General features: G+C 62.3%; 1 protein-coding gene across 1 annotated transcript in view; it reads left to right on the top strand.

Annotated features, from left to right (window-relative positions):
* Positions 1-22,650, top strand: part of PPP1R13B (protein phosphatase 1 regulatory subunit 13B) — a 50,784-nt gene that overhangs the window by 22,035 nt on the left and 6,099 nt on the right. The window contains 7 exon segments of the mRNA XM_054692828.1: positions 7,239-7,358; positions 10,924-11,000; positions 18,822-18,923; positions 19,326-19,500; positions 20,264-20,460; positions 21,869-22,009; positions 22,385-22,565. Of these exon segments, the coding sequence (XP_054548803.1) occupies positions 7,239-7,358; positions 10,924-11,000; positions 18,822-18,923; positions 19,326-19,500; positions 20,264-20,460; positions 21,869-22,009; positions 22,385-22,565 (993 nt within the window).

The raw sequence follows: 22,650 nt of genomic DNA, 5'->3' as shown, positions 1-22,650 counted from the left end.
GCCCCATTGTCTACCAGGCCTTGCTGTCACTGTTGCCACACGAGGGGCTCTGTCCCGAGGCCTTGCGGTGTCTAGTGTGTCAGCTGCACATCTGCTTCCCGTCCCCTGCAGTGACATCATGAGGGCAGAGGAGCTGTGTCCCGTGTGTGCAAGGCCATCGTGGTAGACCCTTTGTGGATGGCTGTCGCACTGTGTCCTTCCCAGTCAGCGGGTGGGCAGAGAAGGTCCGGGTGGGTAACGTGATGACCAAATACAGGAAACTCTACAATGGGTTGGACGTAAAGGGGCTGCACCTGGGTGGGATAGGGCGTGCCCAGCAAGGGCTCCAGGCTGTTAACTGTCTTCTTGGCACTAAGCTGTGAAGTCGCTGTGTGCTGTGGACACAGGTCCTGCCGGGCGTGTGCCTCGGCCTTCCTAAGTCCCGCGCATTTAGTGCTGCGCTTAGAACGCAGAGTCGAGACTGGGCGTCTGGGGAGAAAGTTGACTCCGACGCATGTTGGCCTATGAGCAGCGCAGGCCTGCGGGCGGGTCCTCCGTCACCAGCCTGTGGTCATGCCCTCTCTGCTCCTCCTCAGCCTGTTGGCGCTTCTTATTCCTCACCTGCCTCTCCCCGTCTCTTCTCACCCAGCCTGGCAGGGAATAAAGCGTTTGCAAAAGTATCCAGGCCCGGGGCCCCTGGTCACTCGGCTGGCGGGGGCCTCTCTGCGGCTGCTGAACGCGCACGTGGGCCCAGCATGCGGGATCACACCTCCCGAAACAGCCCGCGTGCCCAGCCCCGGCCCGCTGGACCGTGGCCATTCCTGCCGCACACCCCTTGACCCCGGCACTCCAAGGATACCCGCCCCGTGCGCCCACTTCGCGGGCCCGGCTCGCAGAGCACAGCCTTCCTCTCTCAGGCGGCCATTCCCCAGGCCAGAACCGGCCGTCTGGCTCCCTCTTCCCCCAGCACCAGCTGCTGCTCCGAGCAGGCCCTCAGGAAACCCCAGCTGCTGAGGGCGGGGGGCGCCGCTGGCCCTGCGGGCTCCTAGGGCCAGGATGGAAAGGAGGGGCGGGAGGGCAAGAGCCTTTCCCAGTCTTGTTGTCCTGGAGAGGCCTGCCCTGGGCGTCAGGCCTGGGCCGGGTGGCTGGCGGGTCGGGTTTGGGGAAGAGCAGTCAGAAGGCCTTTCCGGACGGGTTGCCTGTCTGCTATGGCGCCATCACGGCTGCTCACACCAAGCTCAACGGCCGACAGACCCCGTTTTCACGATGCTGAAGGCCAGAGGCTTGAGACCCGGCGTCAGGCCGAGTCTCACAGGCTGAGCTGGCCCTGGCCTCTCTCGGCAGGACACCAGCCACGCGAGCCAGGCCCCAGCACCTCACCTGAACTCGCTGCCCTTCAGGGAGCCTTTCTCCACAACTACGAGTCTGGCAGGGGTGCGGGGCGGGGGAGACATGCCCAAGTTCCCTCGGGGCTAGGGATCAGGCTCCGCCCCACAGTCTGCTGCTCTGCTGCTGGCACCTGCCCTTGGGGGGGACCCTCCCCCTCAGCCCCCCACCCCCGCCGCGGGGGCTCTCTCCCCTCTTTAGGAGGGGGGCCCTACCTCTTTGTTTCCTCTCGTTGGTCTCTAAGGCTCCTTCCTTCCGGCCTTGCCCGCGGTGCAGCAGGCTCCTGGTCAGGTGCGGCACCCTGCCCCGCCCCCCAGGCTCCCAGTCCGGTGCGGCACCCCCCCATCCCCCACAGGCTCCGCCGCCATGAGCCCTCACCCTTGGCCTTCCTGCGTGAGAGGAGGCCTCCCCCGTCTCTCCTTTGCAGAAGTCTAACACCCACCCCGACAGCAGCCAGGCCTCGTGGGAGAGCGACCGACAGGCTCCCCCTCTTGTCCCAGAGCTGCAAGCGGAGGGCCAGAGACGGGCTGCGGCCCCCTCCCGTGCTGGGCACTGGCACTCGGAGTCGTGTCCTGCCAGCGCAGGACTGGCCAGTGCCCTTTTTGATGCGCAGGGAAGGCGGCGGCCCCGCAAGGCTCCCGCCCTCCAGTTGAAATAAAACCCACCGGGGTGGGCCTCAGCCTGGTGAGCGTGGGGCAGGCATGGGGCTGCCGCGTCGGCGCTGTCCCTGAGCTCCGGCTACCACCCGGCCGGTGCTCTGCCTGACGCCACCCAGAGGGCCCACACGCCCTGCATCCCCTCTCACCGGCTTCTCGCCGAGCGCGTGTTCCCTGGCCGGGGCTGCGCTGTGCTCCCTGCCTGTGCGCGCGGCAGCCTGAGCCAGACCCATGGGGCCGCCCTGTCTCTGTCCTCCGGCAGCTCCCTCTGCAGGGGAGGGCGCGGTAGGGGTGGGAGTCGGTCTCTCCGCAGGAGACACTGGGGGCGCTGTTCTAGAGGAGAGCCTGATGCCATCCCCACACCTTGGGGTGCACAGCCTGCCTGGGACGGTGCTCAGCCGGGCGCTGGCTGCTCGGCGCTCTCTGCCTCCGCAAGCACTGGGCCACCTGCCTGGGAGCTTCACTCCAGAACTTGGAAGCCCGAGCGAGTGACCCCCAGAGTCAGGCGTCCCATGAAGTCCCAGGGGGAGATCCTGTTCCAGGAGCAGGGCACGCCCTGGGCTTCTGCCTGAGGAGGGCGGAACGCCCGGCTCACCCATGAGCCTCCATGTGTGCTGACAGGACAGGAGGGTGACCGTGAGGGTGTCCTGGGCGTGTGGGCAGGCACAGACACGCTGACAACCCGAGCATCTGGTGGTACTGCAGACGATGAGGGTGCGCTGGCCTGGGTGGATGTCTGGATCCAGCTGACAGACCTGCCTGCTTTGGTGGCAGCTTCTGGACATGGTGGGCCCCTCTCTGACGTTGTGGGCGCCCCCGGGATGCCCTGGGCCCTGGTTTGTGTTGATGTTTTTGCTTTTCTGCCAGATGTGAGCACAGTGTGGTGTTTTTATGGGGGCAGAGCCTTGGAGGAGCCGTTGGGATCGAAAATGTGTTAACTCTAGATCTCTGGCCTCCTCTTGTCCCAGATGGACACCAGGCATGATCCTGGACTGGACGGGGTGGGGCTTATCGGACATCACTGGGGTGATTGACAAGCCTGAGTACTGTGGTTACTTAAGAGAATTCTGTTAGAGAATAATGAATTACTAAGAGGTAAAGAGGTACAATGTATGCAACCTACTTTCAAACGTTCAGAAAAATTGTGCGTGCGCACATGTGTGTGTGTGTGTGTGTGTGTGTTGCAGCTAAAATAGATCCTTGGTAAAGTCATCACTTAAATCCATTTATTAAAAAATTAGACAAAGTGGGGCCTCCCCAGTAGCACACCGGTTGAGCGCTGGGCTGTGAAGCTACCCGCAGCCTCTGCAGCGCCGGTTCGATCCCCGGCTGCCGGCGAGGGTCCCACATGGTGCCACAGACCTCTCCTGCTGCCCGCTGCTCCCCTCAGCATTATATTTCATCTTTCTGCCTGCTCTATTCCCCGCTCTGGCTCTGGTGAATTCTCTCACCCTCCCGCGCTTCTGACTGTACCCAGTGCTTGTATAAATAAATAAATCTTTTAAAAAAAAAATTAGACAAAGTGACTTGTAAAAGGGTTGAACACAAAGAGCTACAAAAAGAACAAAATTAGTTTAAAGGAAATAAAGATGAAAGTAGAAGTTTGAAAAATGAGAAACTCAACAATGCCAAAGCTGTTTCCTTGAATACTAATAAAATAGAGAAGCAAGTTACGATGAAGGTTTTAAGCAGGGAAAAAAGAGGAACAGATAAAATTGAGAAAAATAGATGCCACATTTTAGATTTTGAAACAGCACGAACAACTTGTTGATAAATTTCAAATTTGAGATAAAAGTCAAGTGGGAATTGCCAAGGTTCACTCAACAATAATTCACTGAGCTCCTGCATGGGCCGCGGGGCCGAGGACAGGCGCCCCGTGCAGCTCTCACCCCAGCAGCCATGGCCATGGGACCGCGCCACCTGGTGTGTTCATGGGTAATGCTTGAAAAGCAAATCATGGGTCAGGGACGTCACCTGCACTCCAAATGATCAAAAGAAGAACTTAAGTAACCAATATTTATTTTATTTTATTTTATTCTATTTTAAATCTTAAAGATTTTATTTTTATTTATTTATTTATACAAGCACTGGGTACAGTCAGAAGCACGGGAGGGTGAGAGAATTCACCAGAGCCAGAGCGGGGAGCAGAGCAGGCAGAAGGACCGAAGTACACTGCTGAGGGGAGCAGCGGGCGGCAGGAGAGGTCTGCGCGCCATGCAGGACCCTCCTCCGGTGGCTGGGGAGCAGCCGGGGACCGAACCGGCGCTGCAGAGGCTGCGGGCAGCTTCTCAACCCAGCGCTCAACCGCTGCACCACCGGGGAGGCCCACCAACATTTATTTTAAAAGAGAAATCTGTGCTTGTTTTTGTCCCAAAGCCTCCAAATCCAGAAGGATTTACAGGCAAGTGTGAGGTCTGCAGACCTTTAAAGAACAGATACCCCTAGTTTATATAACATTTTTGAGCGAATAGAAAAAGAGAGATGGCCACTCAATTTGTTTATGAGACCGGAGACCTTTATACCCATGCCGAATAAGATGTTGAAAGCATAGGCAACCTCTCTTGGAACGTAGAATCAGAAACCCTCAGCATGTCGCCAGCATATTACAATCACGACCAAGCACGGTTGGCGCCTAGGTCAAGAAGCTCCGGGCTCTGGGTCAGCTCGGCTGAGAGGCCACGTTGTCAAAGGGAAGAGCGTGGCACCCTCAGTAGAGTCCACAGTGGGCGTCCCTGGCACTGGCTGTCAACGCACGGAGACAGCAGGGAGATGCCCGGCCTGCGGTAGAGCCAGACCCACTCACCCCCCACCACCCCAGCTCACGCGGGGTCCTGAAACTCAGGTGCGGCCATCAGGGCCAGAAGGAGGGCGGGCCCAGCGCTGCGCGGGGGGCCTGAGTGAGTGGCCGGACAGAGAAAGGAGAAGAGATCTGAGAGTACTTGAAAGGAAGAATCGGAGCTGCCTGTGTTTGTTGCATTATTTTCTTGCACAAAATCGTGCCAATGACCTGCCCGGATCCGCAGTGGCTGGCCACTCATGAGCCCACACGGGCCGCACTCTGCCCGGGGCTCTGCGTCAGTGGGGAAGTCCTCTTCTAAAGGACATTGGTCATGGATGACCAAGAGGTGCCTGGAGTCCCTTGGCTAGAAGGTTAGAGGATACTCGGAAGACACAGACCATGGCGTGGCAAGGGGATGCAGGGGATGGCCGGAAAGCTGCAGTGTCCAGTGCCAGGACAACCCGAGCATGAGTCACCGCCAGGTGGACACGGTGTGGACCTGTCTGCCCGCGCATGTGACAGGTCAGTAGGTGGGGAGGAGGTGCAGGTCGCCCTTAACGGGGAAAGCCAGAGTGCTGTGGGGACCCCCTCCAGGAGGGGGCTTACCATCCCCTCCTCCCCTGGGCTGAGCGATCTGACAGAATAGTAAAGGGGTGCAACAGGCACCCCCAGAGCAGGCCAGACAGATGGTGGCCTGGCTCACTGACAGGGGTCGGGGGGCACATCTGTGCGGGGCTCTCCCTAAACCACTGCCTCAGTCCAGCCACGGGAAGCGGGTCCACATTTAGGGGCAGTGGACAAAACACCCAACCAGGTGCCCCAAAACTGCCACAGTCATAAAGAAGCGCCGAGCTGTCACAAACCGGGAAGACCTGGGGCCTGTGATGAGGAGGGGCGGTGCAGGTTTCTGATCTGTTCCGGAGCAGATGCAGGACACCAGTGGACAAGCGGGTCAGTCCAGATAAGGCCTGGCGTCTGGCCTGCGCGCTCTATGGAGCCCGCACCATGGTCAGGGAGAGGCGGCACGGGCGCTGGGCCTGGCACGGATGGGCACTTAGCGCTCTCAGCAGCCTTGTTCTCAGAGCCTCACATTATCCCAGGACAAAAATCCCCTCTTAAGTAGACTTTACGCAAATGTAAATAAAACGCTCTAGAAGGTGCAGGGAAGGGATTAGGCTGCACACGGCTTGCGCCACGGGCGAACGGCAGACACTAGCGCGGCTCCCACCAGGCCAGGACCCCGGATTTACATGGGCGGTCGTGGGCCCAAAGCCCACCTTAAAGGAAGACCCTGACCAGCTGCGCCTAGGGGGGTCTGTACACCCAGAGGCCTGAGGCCTGCAGTTCACCTGCGCACCGGCGGGGCCCAGAGAGCTTCGTGCTGCGACCCTTGGTGCTGAAACGGGGCCAGCTAGCCTGGCGTGGACGCAGGGCCATGGCATGGGACAGCTCTGGCCTCCTGGGGCCTGCAGACCCCATCCGTGCCTGAGCGGCCGCCATGAGTGCCCAGGAGAGGGCAGGTTGACACATGAAGACCATGGAAGCGGCCCTTGAGAAGCTGTAGGACGAATACAAGAGCCCATCCCTCCGCGCAGGCCCCGCACGGGCAGAGGGAGGACAGGTCTGCGCCTGCGTTTCAGTGCTGACCTTGGAGGTGGGAGCAGCGGTTATAGCTGGGCTGTGGGCCCGGACCGTTTCCAGCCACAGCAGCCGTGTCTCACCACACCCTGAATTTTTAAAACTTTCATACTACAGGAGACACCAACAGAAGGAAAGTTCACTTTCAATGTGCGTGTCCAGCCCCAGATTACTGTCTTACCTATGAGCAGCCCCTTCAGACACTGAAGGAAAGGCCTGTGAGCCCAGGAGCTTCAGGGGCCTCACACATGCGGCGTTCCCGCGGGAGGGAAGACCGAAAGGGTCACGGCAGGCCCGGCGTGGGCAGGCGGCTTCAATCTAGCCCCGGGCCGGATCTTATCCGGGGAGCTGGGCCGGGCGTCTGCGCGCCACCTGCCTCTCACGAGCAGTTGTTAGGCGTGCGTGGGTGCGCTCAGTCCCGCAGGCTCGACTGTTCTTGTCACATGGTTCCTTCCATGGGCGTGTGGCGTGTCCAGCAGTGCTCCCCGGACGGCCAAGCCGTGCCTGCCAGCCGGGAGGTGCGGGGCCAGCTGGCCCAGGGCGCCCAGCGTGGGGGGCCCACGGTTTCATGGCAGCCTTAAAGGCTTTTTAAATGTTCTTATTCAGTGTCACGCCGCCGCCTCGCGTACCGTGTACATGTTGCTTTTGTGCGTGGCTGTGGTCGCATCCCGCCGCACTCCTGCTTTTCCATTCTCGGGCGGGGGGCCCGGGCCTAGGCTGTGGCATGGCTGCTGTGCCGTTGCTCTGTGCCGTGGGGGCCGCTGTGCTTCTGGGTAAGTAAAGCGTGGACTCTCTTCCAGAGCGGCCCATCCCCTTCGAGCACATGATGTACGACCATCTGCAGAAGTGGGGCCCGCGACGTGAGGAGGTGAAGTTCTTTCTCCGGCACGAGGACTGCCCCGCCGAGAGCAGTGACCCAGGTAGGGGACGCCTCCGCCGTACATTTGGCCACGGAAGTCCATGTAATAAGAGGAGGGTGACTGTGGGGCCCAAGCGGTGGCTCTGCTTCCTCGAGCCCCGGTGTGCTGCCCCGCGGCCGCGCCCGTCTGGCTGCTTCTCGGGACCCTGCACTCTCCAGGGGCTGCCTCTGGCACGTGCGGGCCTTGCTGTTTGATAAGACCCAGTTGGATTGAATCTCTAGGTCTCGGGGATAAAAGATCATGAAAGGACTAGAAAGATTCTGAGAGATTGAAAAACGGTTGTTTAGGGTGAACAAGACCTTTCTCCTGTATCATTAAGCTGTGAAAGAAAAGATTGGGAAGCAGGATTATTGTTTAAAAGTGCATGATAGTGACCACCCCAAGCAAATGTGGAAGACGAGCCATTGAGGGGCGTTAGCTTTTATAGCCCATGATCCGGTCTCCTTACATATAAAGAATCCTTTAAAAATCATTAAGGGGGTCCTCCCTGGTGGCGCAGTGGTTGCGCACTGGGTTGCAAAGCTGCCCGCAGCCTCTGCAGCACCGGTTCAATCCCCGGCCACCAGTGAGGGTCCTGCATGGCCCGCAGACCTCTCCTGCCGCCCGCTGCTCCCCTCAGCAGTGTGCTTCGGTCCTTCTGCCTGCTCTGGCCCCCGCTCTGGCTCTGGTGAATTCTCTCACCCTCCCGCGCTTCTGACTGTACCCGGTGCTTGTATAAACAAAACAAACAAACAAATAAATAAATAAAACATGCCTCTATAAAAAAAAAATAAATAAAAAACTAGAAAAAAAAAAAAAAAGAGAACAGAGCTTCAGGGCCTCCCCGGTGGCACAGTGGTTGAGTGCTGGGTTGTGAAGCTGCCCGCAGGCTCTGCAGTACCGGTTTGATCCCCGGCCACCAGAGGAGGGTCCTGCATGGCGCGCAGACCTCTCCTGCCGCCCGCTGCTCCCCTCAGCAGTGTACTTCGGTCCTTCTGCCTGCTCTGCTCCCCGCTCTGGCTCTGGTGAATCCTCTCACCCTCCCGCGCTTCTGACTGTACCCAGTGCTTGTATGAATAAATAATAAAATCTTTTAAAAAAAAATCAATAAGAAGAAAACAGTAAAAAATGGACGAAGTAGGGCCTCCCTGGTGGTGCAGGGGTTAAATCTCAGCACTATCCCCTCCAAGGCCTGAGTGTGATCCCTGGCTGGAGCTAACCCACAGGGCGCAGCAGACCTCTCCTGTCTCCCCACTGCTCCCCTAAGCAGTGGATTTCAGTGGATCCACCTGTTCTGCTCCCCACTCTGTCTCTGGTGAGTCCTCTCACCCCCGTACATCTGGTCTGCACCCCAACTCTTCTACTCAATAAATCTTTTTTAAAAAAAGCACAAAGTACATAAACACACAGTCTACAGAAGGGAAACACACCTGGCCTAGGATGCACGAGAAGGCTCTCAGTCTCCCCAGATGAACGCAGGGACTCACAGTGAGGCCCCCTCACAGCCCGGGGCCAGAGGCGAGGGCGCGGTGGGTGTGTGCCCACTACCAGAGCACAGGTCTCCAGCTGCCATGTCCCTGAGAGTTGCCAGGAAGCCGCGTCTGCACACATCCAAAATGGCACAGGCGCGTGCTTGGTGTATCCTGGGAGAGGCCGCCTGCTCCCCCCATGGGCGTCAGTCTACAGGAGATGGGGCGTGTCCGCCAGGGACACGTGGCCGTGTGCTGAGGTCCTCCGGCCCTGGCCTGGCCGGTCCTCGGAGCTGCGGGTCACCAGCAGTGCCCACGAGCGTTCCAGGCCACTGTGGTGCCGCAGGCAGCAGCCCGGGCCTGGGCGCGGTGTGGCGAGTCTTAGGAGCACGCCTAGACTGGCGTGCTCACGGGGGACGAGGACGGGGGCGCTGTGGGCTGCCTCGTGTCCCCTTTGATCCACGGAGCTTGCTGTCTCGAACTGAAATTTAAGCAAAATAAAGGAATCTTTGTTTAAAGTATATGCATCGTGCAGTTAAGAGACCCTTACTGTTTAATACGGTCGTGGATTACTTCCGGTGTTAAACAACATAAACAATGAAAAGACACGCTCGTGTGAAAACAAAGGATCTCTTGATTGTACGTTACCTCCTATGTTTGTATTTTATGTCAGGGGCGGCTGCCCGGGACGGGGGCTCTGCTTCCAGCACATGGTCACCCAGGCCTTCCCGCTCCCGGGCATGGCGGCTGGCTCAGCACGGGGCGTCCCAGCCCAGCTCTGCAGCTGCTGTGCCACCTGGGCAGCTGGGTGCTGCCCTGCCCAGGGCCAAGACCAACGCTGGCCCACACTCTTGAGCGCCTCCCGCTTGCCCGCTTGAGGGGCAGCTCCACTGGCTCTTGCCCACAGTCGTGTGTGCTGCCCACGTGCCCCGCGCCGTGTGGAAGGGTTTATTTTATTCCCGCCTCGGGAGGTTTGGCATGTGGGGACGTGTAAGAGAAGGCCCAGCGGCACAGGAGGGACAGCGCTGATGCTCCTGTGGGTGGTCACTGCCCCCAGCGCCGCACAGTCCAGTGGTGCGGCAGCTGTCACAGCACAGCTGGTGTGGGGGTGTTGGCCGTGCGGAGCTGAGACCCAGGGAAGGCACCCTAGGGGCTGAGTGGAGCCGGGCGCTGCCATCTAGGATGGGCCACAGGCATGGGCGTGGGCCGAGCCCTCTCCAGCAGCTGCAGGGAGGTGGGCCCGGGAGGGAGAACCATGCTCATCACGCGGCTTCGGACACTTCTAGTGCTGCCCCCTCTGCCTCCCCGGGGGCGCTTGCTTGAAAGGGGCCACAGGCACAAGCAACGCCTTGACCTAAGCGCCTGTTTGCTTAGAAGCCCCAGAGTAGCCACGACTCACCCTGACGGGTGTCACACCCAGCCGTAGCTTCTGCTGACTGGAGTGGCCAAATGGGCTGCACAGGGCCCGTCCCCCACGCACCGGCCTCTTGTGCCACCGTCTCCGCTCTGCACTTAGTGAGATGCTGCCGCCCTCCGGAGCCAGTTCCCTCGGCGGGTGGTGGCGCCCCGGGAACACCAGGGTCAGGTGCAGCCCCTTCCGTGACTCCAGCTTCAGAAATTTCCAGTGGAAATGAAACAGAAAGAAGAAAATGTCCTTCAGTTTTTTAGCGTTAGGCTGACGGCCTCCGCAGTAGTGCCCCATGGTGACGTGGCCGTCAGGCGCAGCGACCCGAAGCCGGGGCAGAGCCGGACACGCTCGCTTCCTCGGCCCCTGTGGCGGCGGCCAGTGCGTCTGACCGTGGCCTGGGCCGCGAGGTTGGCCCGCCCCGCTCCACCCCGGGCGGTGTCCCCTCTGTCTCTCAGACTGGGTGTCGGGATTGATTTAACTCTCTTCCAAAATTTAGAAATTTTAATAATAAAAACTGGTTAAATGCTCATCGCATGAAACTGACATTTTGACTAACTTTGCTGGAAACCTTTCCTAGAAATCAATTCCAGGATTCTGAAAAAATGAGAAAAATTTTCATTTACAAAAGCCTCCGTCTGGAGACAGCAGTGAGGCTCACCTCTCGCTGCGCGGGGCCACCGCCCTGACCAGCCACCCTCTCGCTCTCCAGGTGGCCGCCAGACCCAGGAGCAGAGGCCCCAGCGGGGCGTGGCCAACGTGCCCGGGGAGCAGCGCGCTGAGAATGGGGTGAGTGAGCGTGAGGGGGACTTCTTTTTAACTTTTAAAATTGCTTTTCATAGGTCATAATCATGAGTTTGGATTCTGATTTGTAGAGAAGTATTTGGGGAAGAAATTGATGTTTCTTATCTCAAAGGTTTTTGTGCGGCCATAAAGAGGCGGTGACTCACTGCTGTGCCCCCTCGCCCAGGGCTGCACGCCTGCGGCATCCCAGGCCCTCCCCGCTGCCGTGTCCAGCCGGCTCGGGGGCAGGCCCCGCGGTGTCAGGGCCACGGTGTTGCGTGTCCCATTACCTGATAAGCCTCTTACACTCGGCCTATAAAGATCGAGGGCCGAGTTGAAAACTACCCAGTGCTTGTTAGTGGAGATGGGGCGGGGGGGGGGGGGGCTAGTTTCTTGGCGCCCGGGGCCAGGCTGGATCGAGACACTCCTGTGTCAAGGTTTGGGTTCTCTGCCTTTGCCCTGCACTTCCTGGAGCTGCGTCTCCACAGACCCTTTGTGCCAGGAGGCTGGTCTGCAGGGAGCATCCTGGCACCTCTGGAATTCCGCCAGGCGTGGTCTCAGGAAGGCCGGGGCAGTGAATGCTCAGACGCACTGCCTCTCTAGGGGCTCAAGGAATCTTTTCAGACCCCTTGGAGCCTGCCCGGGAGACGGTGGCTTGTTGGGGGCCGTGCGCCTGCGGGACGCAGGGCAGGCCCGGCGGAAGGGCTCCTGGCACCGGGCAGCGTTGGCAGAGCTGCTCTGGGGTCTTTTCTGATGAGGTTGATTCTGGCTAGCATGGAGGGGACGTTTGGGCTTCAGGAGCAGCACAACGGGAACTTGAAACCAAAATGAAAACGTGTGCGTCTGTGACGGGAGAGAAGAGGGGCAGGGCCGCGGGCGGGGGCCCCCGCAGATGCCGTGCGGCCGCCTTTGCGTGCCTCCCCACGTCGCAGCTCTTAACAGGACAGTGGCTCTGGGGGCGTCCCCCCATGGCCTCGGCCACACACAGGGTGGGGAGGGCTTCTCGTGGGGAGGCCTGTGACAGGGCTGGGCACTCAGCCAGGAGAGCCGCCTCGCTGCCCCGCCCCGCTGTCAGGGCCGCCGGCAGGTCGGGGGCTCCTGCAACAGTCCAGGGGTATCAAGGCGCTGCCCACGTTTTGCACAGATCCTCTGTCAGTGTTTTGTTTAGGGATTTTTCTGGTTTGTGGGGTCACAACATACTTGACGATCCAGTTATACTTTCAAAAGGGGCCATGGTTTTAGGAAATCTCTTGTGATGACTAAACCACAGGAGGGGCCCTGGGCTGTTTGTGCTGCTTGTCCTCTCTGGTCTGTCCTGAAGCCACGCAGGAGGGGTGACCGCAGCCGGAGGCTTCCCGGGCAGAGATGTCCACCGCCACAGGCACCCGCCGCCGCATCAGGCTGGAGGGGCGGGCGGCGCGAAGGCCGTGGGGGCAGTAGCCGGGCCTCGCCACGCGGGGGGATGACCTTGCGCACGCTGGGTCCCACCGCACTTGGTCCGGGAGAAGGGCAGCCGAGGCCACTCTGTCCAGCAGCACGTGCAGGAGCTCCTCGCTGGCCATGAAACCCCACAGGTTGCGCTCCAGAGGCGGCCGTCCAGAGGCACCTGCTACGGCCGAGGTGCATGCCCACGTCCACACGTCCAGAGGCTGGGTTCTGGGTATTGCCCGAGTGGCGGTGCACATCGGGGTGCCCGGGGAGGGGGCAGCTCCCACAGATTCATGGGGAAGGGCGGGTGCTGTGGAGGCCGATGTGCAGGTGACAGTGCAAGGGTCGGGCGGGCACGGCGGGCTTGAGGGCCAGCTATGTCCCTTGGGCAGGTCTGTGAGGAGGGCGGGGGCTTGTGCAGAGGGCTGAGCAGGGGAGCCAGGCATGTGGGGACAGCGGGGACAGGCGGGGGCGGGGGCGCGGGCCTCTTGTGCGCACAGCCAGCTCCTCTCAGAGTCTTGGCCGGAGGCAGCTCAGCTGTGGCTCAGGAGCCCCTCTGGGGGGAGGTGGCTACCAGCCTCACTCTGCGCTTCCCGGGAGAGCCGCAGCCACTGGGTCTAAGGGTCACTTTCAAAGAAGAGACTTGAAAGTAAAACTTCCAAGATTATGAAGATATGAGCTCCAGAGGCGTCCAGTCACTGTGAACCACAGTCCCGGAGACGGCGCTTCCCGAGACAGCAGCACACACAAGCTGCTGGTGGCTAACGGAGGAGCTTGCGCTAAAGAAATCTGAAAAGAAATGTTTATTTTTATGTGAACAAAGATGTTACCCAAGAAAACCACCTTTGAACACAATCTCACAAGGAAAGCACTCACACCTGAGGTGTTAAAATCAATTCATCCCCGTGCAGAGGTCACACGGGTCTCCCGCGTAAGCCGCCCTGGGACGGGAGAGGTGGGCCTGCCTGAGGTGAGGGGAACGGCCACGCTGGTGTCCTCCGAGGCCCGCCTCCCTCCCGGAGGGAGGTGTCACTGTCACTTCAGCGTCACTGTCACTTCTTAGCCGTCATGAGCAGCCAGCCGGCCCCGCGTTCCTGCCCGACGCCGCTGCTCAGAGGACACTGTCCTCAGGCAGGGCCTCCAGGTGGGGCCTCCATCCTATGCTCTGACGCTGGCCCACATGAGGTATTTGCTTTGACCATTTCTAATCTACAAAAGCAGCATTTTCACCACTCAAACTAACACCACGTCAGTAAGCAGGGAGCGGTAGGACAGCAGGCCGCCTTGCGGGCCGCCTGGGGCCTTGGCCCATCCAGCTGTGGTCAGGACCCGGGTCAGGACCTGGCGCTGCCCTGGGCCCACCATGCAGGCCCACCAGAGCCGGGCTGAGGCTGCCGAGGCTCAAGGCCTCCCTGTGGAGAAGGCTCCTCTCGGGCCTCTGAGCTGCTGGGCTCCGTGAACACAGCCCGAGGGGCAAGGGTGGAGCTGCACCCCACACGCATGGGACTAAGAATTCTTCAAAAACATGGAGCTCACCCGTCTCCGGAAGTGACTCAGCATCCTGAGTGGCAGAACAATGGTATGAGGGGTTCCTCAGAGGGCAGGAAGCAGCAGAAGAGATGCCTTTGCCGTCCTGAGGGAGGGAGCATTGGGAAGGCGGGGCGGGCGGGAAGGTGCTGGCTCTGGCTGGGACCCGCGGCCGCAGACTTGAGACCAGCCCTGGCAGCCACTCACGTGGCGTGAGGTGGCTGGAGTCAAAGGCAGCTGAATTTCTGGGAAGAAGGTGCTAGACGCTTGCAGGGGAGCGGGAGACAGGTCGGTTGGCGGGTGCCGCGCAGCAGCCAGACCGGCAGCTCCTTGTCAACTCGGGCAGAAGAAAGAGGATCTGGGGGCCCTTGGGATCTCTGTCACGCCTTAACGCCGAATCAGGGGCCAGGGCACAGGCAGACAGGCAGGGAGGCAGCAGCTGAGGCCCCCAACCTCAGAGTGATGCTGCCACCACGAACCCTGAGCCCAGGAGCCCCTCCCCGCCCTTGCTCCGTGGCCGGTGTCCGCGGTGGCAGGCAGGCACGCCCGAGCACGGCCCGTCCAGAGCCGCAGGTGCGCAGGGGAGCACGGCCACGCGGTAGCCGCAGGGGCTGGTGGCGGGAGGTGGGAAGAGCCGCTCCACTTCCCTACAGGCTTGCAGGTAAAGGCGTGACCGTGACTCCTGACCCGTGGCCCTTGCGCTCCCGGAGAGCCAGGGTGGGGGCCAGGCCCCTGCGGGCCGGGCTTGCTCCGCAAAAGGCGCGGGCAGGACGCGCTGCACAGCCCTGCGATCAGCGGGCTGGCCCGGACCCCGGGGAGACCCTGGTGACCCTGTGGTGGCCTCGTCTTCTACAACCAGCCCCACGGCCCCTCAGCCAGGTGTGCAGTTACCGGCAAAGCCCAGTCCTCCTCCCGCGGGCTCCCGAGGAGTGGGCAGCGCCTTGGGGAGGCCGCCCGTGGATCAGAGCCGAGGCCGGCGCTCGGCACATGTGTGGCCCCTCCATGGGCCATGACTGCCTCTGGGAACGACGGCTGAGCTCCGGGGAGCCGCGGATGACAGTGGAGGGGTCTCCGTGGGGTGACTGTGAGCGGTGGGGCCTGGGTGTGCGTCCCTTGAAGGCGCAGCCAGCTCCCGCCTCAGGCTCAGCCCTCGCTTCTAGGGCGGAGTGGCGGGGGGGTGCCGTGGGGTGCTGAGGCTGGCGGGAGGAGGTTGTCCCTCCCTGGCGCCGTCCTCTGGGGTTGCTTGCTAGGCGACCCAACCCCATGGGGGGCCTCTCAGCTGGACAGCTGGGAGCAGAGGCCTCTCGGCGGGCCGGAGCCTCCCACCACTGCCAGCACCAACTCGGTGGCCGTGCGCGAGCCGCCTGGGGCCAGATGCCCACCGCCATCGGGCTGCCCGACCCGCCGTGGGAACTCCCAGGCGAGACCCGCCCAGCCAAGCTGCTCTGCTCCGAGACCTCGGCCCGCAGAGCTGGAGCGTGGCGGGCGTGTGTCGTTGTCCCGGCCGCCGAGTGCAGGCTGCACCGCCGTGACACGCAACCGAGGGCGGGCGGGTGGCCAGGTGCTGGCGGGAGCAAGGGGGCAGGCCGTTCTGGGGCATTCTGCAGCTTTTGGGAGATTATTTTCAAACTGAATGTCACGGTGCTAGGACAAGACAGCTCCTCGACCGAGACTGAACAGCAAATTACTTCCAAGCAGGGGTCCCTGGTGGGGTGTGGGGCAGCACCCCAGGCTGGCCTGCACCCAGTGCCCGCGCGGGGCACAGCTCAGAGATGGCCCAGCCTGTTCTCGAGGAGCAGCTGCTGGAGTCCGCTGGTGGCTGTTGATTCGTGTACCTGAGCCTGCTGCTGCCCCCGGCCGTGCCCACTGCGGCCGGTGCCAGCTGCCAGGCTGAGTGGACGGTGGCCCCATGTGCCCAGCTGTCGACAGTGCGTGGTTCTGAGAGGTTTGCTGTATTTTCACACCTGAATTTTTGCCACACCAGTTTTGAAATTTGATTTAAAACCTTCTGAGGACACCAAAAAACACGGTTGGTTAAAGCCGCGGCCCCAGCCACCGCCGTCAGGAGTCGCTTCCGCAGGGTCTCCAGAGTCCAGCGCTGCCGGCCTCTGTGTCAGCTGCTGCGCCTTGATGGCTCGTGTCCACAGTTAATAGAAACGGACATCAGCCGGGGCAGGCCCTGTCCACCTCTAACTGGGAAGCTGCGGCCAGTGTCGTTATTAAAAATCTGATCGCTGTACGTTTGGGGTTGACAGTCTAATCATGGACATTTTTATGCTTGCTTTTTCTTCATTACTTACCAAAATGCCATTTATAGGGAATCTTTGCCCAGAGGCTTTTTATTTAAAAAGAGGGAAATTAAAATTTAAACTTGGCAACAGCACGTGTTGGCCCATCCGTGTCGCTGTCAGGGCGCGGACGCTGCCCGCGCCCTCTGACCACCCTGGCCTTACTCTGGGCCGGAGGCGTGAAGGGGAAGCCAGGAAGAGCTTTGCCTTTTTCCCCTTTAAGTTATAAAACTATGGGGCTTCCCCGGTGGAGCAGCGGTTGAGCGCTGGGTTGCGAAGCTGCCCGCAGCCTCTGCAGCACCGGTTCGATCCCCGGCTGCTCCCCGGCCACCAGAGGAGGGTCCCACATGGCGCGCAGACCTCTCCTGCCGCCCGCTGCTCCCCTCAGCAGTGTACTTCAGTCCTTCTGCCTGCTCTGCTCCCCGCTCTGGCTCTGGTGAGTTCTCTCACCCTCCCGCGCTTCTGACTGTACCCAGTGCATGTATAAACAAACAAACAAACAAACAAATAAAAACAAATAAAACATGCCTCTATTTAAAAAAAAAGTTATAAAACTATGGAATTAAAGTAAATCGAAAGACTTGTTACTGAACGTAGCCTTTTTATCAAACATGTTTACGTAGTAAACGTTCTGGAGGTTTCCGAGCCCTTTTGAGGTCGGAGGAGGAGTCAGTCTGTCAGCGCGAAAGACAGTTCCAGGCACATCTGAGTGGGCGACACAGGCTTTTACGAACGTCAGCGTCTGTTGCTTTTGAGAGGGGACTTCCTGTTCCTGGGGACCAGGCGAGCACGTAGGCTCCAGAACCAACCCCGGCTCCATTTCGAGTCCAGGGGGTGCTGTGAGCCGGCCATCGGGGGGCTGGCGTCAGAGGACAGAAATCTGGGAGGGCGGGGAGTCCTCCGAGCCCCTGCCCACAGCCACATACCCCCCCCACCCGCGTTGCCACCTCCCAGACATGCCAGGGCCCCCGAAGGCAGCACAGGCAGCTGCGCCACAGACATGCGGGGAGCCCCAGAGCTGTGTCTGCAGCCACCGGCGGCGCGTGAGTGGGCGGGGTGGCACAGCTCTGCACGGGCCTCGGCTGCTGTGGCTGGCGCATGGCCGGGGGAGGGAGAGCGCCCTGGAGAAGCTGAGGAGGAGGGGTGACGATGACCGATGACCCGCTGGGCCTCATCACCCAAGGCCAGGCTGCTGTTTGCAGCCCGAGGCTGCGATGGTCAGAGCACCTGCCTCCCCAACCCGGGCCAGAACCTGGCAGCCCCTGACCCGATGCTGACAGGGCAGCTGGCGCCCCAAGGCCAGGCTCTGGCGCGTGAGAAGCAGAGAACCCCCACCGATGGCCGGTCTGGTCTCCCGTCCTCACCCTGCACTGTTTCAATGCTCGCCTGCCGGGGGGCACCTAGAGGAGAGGTGTGCCCCTCCCCCAGTCAGGCGGCCACAGCACAGCAGGCTGCTGGGGCTCTGGATGCTCACCAGGGTGACCCTGCGGTGCAGCAGACCTCTCCTGTCTCCCCGGTGCCCCCGCAGTGGTGGGTTTCAGTGGATCTGCCTGTTCTGCTCCCCACTCTGTCTCTGGTGAGTCCCCTCACCCCCCCACCTCTGGCCTGCACCCCAGTTCTCAATGTCCATTAAATAAATGTTTAAAACAAACAAAAGGCAGGGGCTGTGAAATAGCTTACGCCTCAAGGCCCGGGGTAAGAAAGCCAGCACACCCAGGTGGTGGGGGCCGGGGAGGGGAATAAAGCCAAGTTGTTAAAAAGGAAACGCCCCATTACAACCTGTAAAACCCGAAGTGAAGAGACAGAAGAGCATCCCACAAGCCCGGGGGCAGAAGCCCTGCCACGCAGCAGCACTCAGCCCGTGCCCCAGGGGGCGGGGCAGCAGGCGCAGCCACTCCGCAGAGCTGGGCAGCCCGAGGTGGCGGAAGTCGGCACAGACAAGACAGGAACGAGCACCGCAGGCAGCAGAGGCCGGCAGGGGCCCGGGCAGGCAGGCGCGAGGGCCCCCCACCCCCGTGGCGCGAGCGGGGCTCTGGTCCTACCCAGCCCGCCTGCTGGGCCCTCGGGGCGAGTCACGGGCCAGCCTGGCCCAGGGCCGGGCGTGGGGTCCCGATGCGCGGGTGCAGGGGGGACTAGCTTCCGGCTGCGTCAGCCGCCCTCCGGGCTTCCGTTCTGTGTGGCCCGCCCGCGTGGCTCCGTGGGGCCGTGACGGCCGTCTGTGCCTTAGAGCCTGGTGGTGTTTGGACTTCTGAGGCCAGCGCCGTACGGGGCCATCTGAACCTCGGTGTCACTCGCGCATTTAATTTTTAGGCTTGAACATTTGACGCCTCAACCCAAAGAGAGCTGTGGCCGCTTCGGTGCGCGCCTGCAGGGCGTTGCCTCAGCCGGCCACGATTTAATCGAGCACGTGTGTTTGTGTGTTCAGAACACGCGCGTTCATGTCGCGGAGAAGCCGTCAACAAGCGGAAGCCTCATGAGAAGCCAACGGATCCGCATCCTCTGGCTTCCGCCTGCCTCACACCCTTTCTGCAGCCAGAGAAGCCGCTGCAGGTAACGCGCCCTGGTGGTGTTTCGCCCTCTGCAGGTCGGGAACCCGCGGGTCGAGCTCACCCTCTCCGAGCTTCAGGACATGGCAGCACGGCAGCAGCAGCAAATCGAGAATCAGCAGCAAATGCTGGTTGCCAAGGTGCGTCACGAAGGCGGGTGGGGGCTTTCAGGGAAGGGGGTCCTTCACCCACAGTGTAGACTGGGCGCCCACGGGTAATGCCCGCAGCTGGACCTGCCGCGGGGAGCCTCGCGCTGCCTCCATGAGGGGAACGCACGCTGAAGCCTCCCGACGTCAGGCAGGGATCAGAGCAAGAACCGCTGACCCCTGATGTGCACCCAGGACACCCCAGGACAGGGGCGGTGCCCACTTCGGGAAGAGCCTGCCTCCGGGCCCTGGACGGGGAGGGAGGGGGTTGGCGGTGCCAGGAAGCCTGCCCCGGGCCCCCCATGCCTCAGCCGTGGCCTGTGGTCTGCACGCCCAGGCCCCGGGCTGCCCGGGCGCTCCCTGCCGTGCCACAGCCCCCTCGCCCTCCCCTCCCAGGAGCAGCGCCTGCACTTCCTGAAGCAGCAGGAGCGCCGCCAGCAGCAGGCTCTCTCGGAGAATGAGAAGCTCCAGAAACTGAAAGAGCGCGTGGAGGCCCAGGAGAGCAAGCTGAAGAAGATCCGCGCCATGAGGGGGCAGGTGGACTACAGCAAGCTCGTCAACGGCAGCCTGTGTGCGTGCCCCTAGTGCTTGCCCCCCCAGTGCGTGCCCCCCCAGTGTGTACTCCTCGTGTGTGCCCCCCAGTGTGTGCCCCTAGCACGTGCCCCTCGTGTATGTCCTGGGTGTGCCCCTAGTGCATGCTCTCCCAGTGTGTACCCTGGGCATGTCCCCCCGTGTGTGCCCCGAGTGCATGCCCCCAATGCCGAGTGTGTATGTGCCCCCTGAGTGTGTGGTCCCACTCCAGGCCAGTGGGGGCCCGGCCTTGGCGTGCCGGTCACATGCTGGCGTGGCCTTGCTGTGGCCGCATGTGGCTTCACCCTGCTGTCTGCTGGGCCGCTAGGGTCCAGGCGCTGCGGCTCCCCGCCCTGCGAGCCCAGCAGGGAGGCGCTCGCGCCCCTGTGCCAACGAAGCCTTTGCTCTGTGAAGACCACATTCACCCGGTGGCTTGGGTGTCGCCTGTGTGCCAAGTGGCCGCAGAGTGCGCACGCTCACGTCCTGGGTTTGTGCCAGAGCCTGTGGTCTTTGAGGTCCCGAGGAACTGGGCAAGCGGGTGTGGACTGCAGCCCCACGCACAGAGCACATGGGGACTTGGCTGCCACAGGGGCCCTGCCTGGGCCACCGGCATCAGAGGCGTGCCAAGGTGCCACTGTGTGCCCAGGGTCCAGTGCGGGCGACGCCAAAGCTGGGCTAAATGTGTGCGTCCCAGAACAGAAATGACAGAGCGCCCTGCCTGTGGAATACCAGGGAGGTGACTTTTGTCTCTGGGGGGCTCGCAGCTGCTGAAATAGAGCGGTTCAGCGCCATGTTCCAGGAGAAGCAGCAGGAAGTGCAGACGGCGATCCTGCGGGTGGACCAGCTCAGCCAGCAGCTGGAGGACCTGAAGAAGGGCAGGCTGGGCGGGCTGCAGGCCGGTGGCGGCAAGCTAACCGGGCCGGCGGCTGTGGAGCTGAAGCGGCTGTACCAGGAGCTCCAGGTAACGGGCCGGGCGCATCCCCAGCTCTCCTCAGTGGGGCTGCAGCCCCAGAGCCGGGAACGCACAATGGACGCTGGCGCTACCGCCACGGCGAAGGGCCGTCAGCACGAGGGTTTTTAGCCAGCTCTGAGCTCTGCCCTGTCCCCTGCAGTCAACGAGCAGCTTTTGTGCCTCCAGAGCCGCCCCCGCCCCCCAGCCGGCTCTAGCGGGCTCTCACCACAAAGAAACCCCACGTCTCTCAGCCACGGCCCACAGCCCCGACACCGGCGCTTCCGTGAGCCCGTGGCCAGCTGCCTGGACTCCCGTGGCCGCCTCCTGGGACAGCGCTGCCTGTGCAGGCGGGGCTCCACGGGCGGAGGGGAGGGGATGAAGGGGGAATGGAGGGGGCCGAAGGCAGGGGAACAGGGCTCCACGAGCAGGGGGTGGTGACGAGGTGGGGCTCCGTGGGTGTGGGGGGCCGCACAGGCCAGGTTGCGCCGTGCAGAACTGGGCTCCGGCCACCGAGCGAGGCGGGTGAGGCCTGGGCGCTACTGACAGCTTCTGTGACTGCCTGGTGGCACCGGGGCCGCTGCTGACCCCTGCTCAACAGCGGGCGCCTGCCCCACCAGGCCTTGCCCTCAGGCGGCCCTGCCCGGCTCTCACGCACAAGTCCGCGCTGTCCTCGCTGTTCCAGCCCCTCCTCTTCTGAGGACCCCTGCCTGGGGCCCTACCCCCCAGACCCATCTCAGCCCACCACCTCTCAGAGGCCCCGCCTCCTTGCAGCCTCACACGGAGCCCCGGGGTGCCGCCTGGGCGTTCGGGGCGGGTGTCGGCGCTCCCTCAGAGCCCATTTCTCAGCCGTCAGCACTCAGCAGAAGCGAGTCTCGCTATTGGCAGTTGCTACGGAAAGACGAACATTTTATTCCACGAGAATACTGAGCCAGAAGGCACGCAGCCTGCTTGCTGCTGAAGTTCCTTGCCAGTCCCCGGGACCGTCTCCCAGGCGCTCTGCCTGCTGCCGACCGGGCAGCTGCGGCCCTCTTGGGCCGCGTGTAAGAAAGCGCCGCGAGGACACCGCGTTTCAGCCTTTTTACCGCGGTCCGGAGTTGGGTGAACGCGCCCGCGCCCTCCGGCCTCGCTCGTGCCTGTGCGCGCCCCGCACCTGGGGGGTTGCTGAAAGGGGGTTGTGCCCAGCAGGGTCCTGCGGGCGCCCCACCCAGGACTAGCCAGGCCGGAGCCGCCTGCCCTGCCGCTCCTTGTGCTGTGAGGACGACCCGCAGCCGCTGAGCAGGTCGGGTGTGACCGCGCTGGGCCGGGCCAGCGCGTGGGCCACGTGAGCACCTGGTGCTGCTTCTCCTTTTCAAACCTCCCCGGCAATGAGCACGGACCGTCGACGGGTGCACGAAGGCTGTATGGTATTTTTTTGCAGATTCGTAACCAGCTTAACCAGGAACAGAATTCAAAGCTCCAGCAGCAGAAGGAGCTGCTGAACAAGCGGAACATGGAGGTGGCCATGATGGACAAGCGGATCGGCGAGCTCCGCGAGCGCCTCTACGGGAAGCGGATCCAGGCAAGGCCAGGGGGGCGCTCCGCGGGCGCGGCCACGCGGCGGGTTGCCAGGAGGGCTCAGCTCAGACTTGGCGGCCGCGCGGGTTCCGGGGCCAAGCCAGTGGCCCAAGAAGGCACCGCAGCAGCAGAGCAGGACCGGGCCAGGCTGTGCCCAGGCCGGACGGCGCTGCTGCGGGCGGGACCCAGGGGGGACGCGTGTCCCCGGTGAGAGGGGCAGCCGCAGGGCCCCAGGAAGCCCGCTTCACGGCCCCCAGCAGGCGGGCAGGGGTTCCCTGCGAGGGGCCTTCGTGCCCCTCCTCACTGCTGACCCCTGCGGGGGGCGTGTCCCGAGCGCCAGTCGCTGAGCGCCCGCCCCTTCCTTCCCTCCGTCCCGCAGCTGAGCCGCGCCAACGGCACATCTTCGCCGCAGTCCCCGCTGGGCACGCCGGGCCGGGTGGCGGCCGTGGGGCCCTACATCCAGGCCCCCAGCACCGGCAGCGGCCCCGCCCCGGGGGAGCCCGCCAAACCCCGCTCGCTCTCCGTTGCCTCCAGCGCGACCCACGGAAGGTCCAAATCTGGTGAGAGGCCTGGGCCGCCGCGTTGGGGGTGAGCAGGGAGGCTGGTGGGGGCAGGGCCAGGGCCAGGGCCAGTCACCAGGGCTGT

This window comes from Talpa occidentalis, unplaced genomic scaffold (assembly GCF_014898055.3).
Source record: "Talpa occidentalis isolate TD23 unplaced genomic scaffold, MPIMG_talOcc4v2.1 talOcc4.11, whole genome shotgun sequence".
Classification (NCBI taxonomy): Eukaryota; Metazoa; Chordata; class Mammalia; order Eulipotyphla; family Talpidae; genus Talpa; species Talpa occidentalis.
The sequence above is the reverse complement of the archived record's forward strand: the minus strand, read 5'-3'. Positions and strand labels throughout refer to the sequence as shown.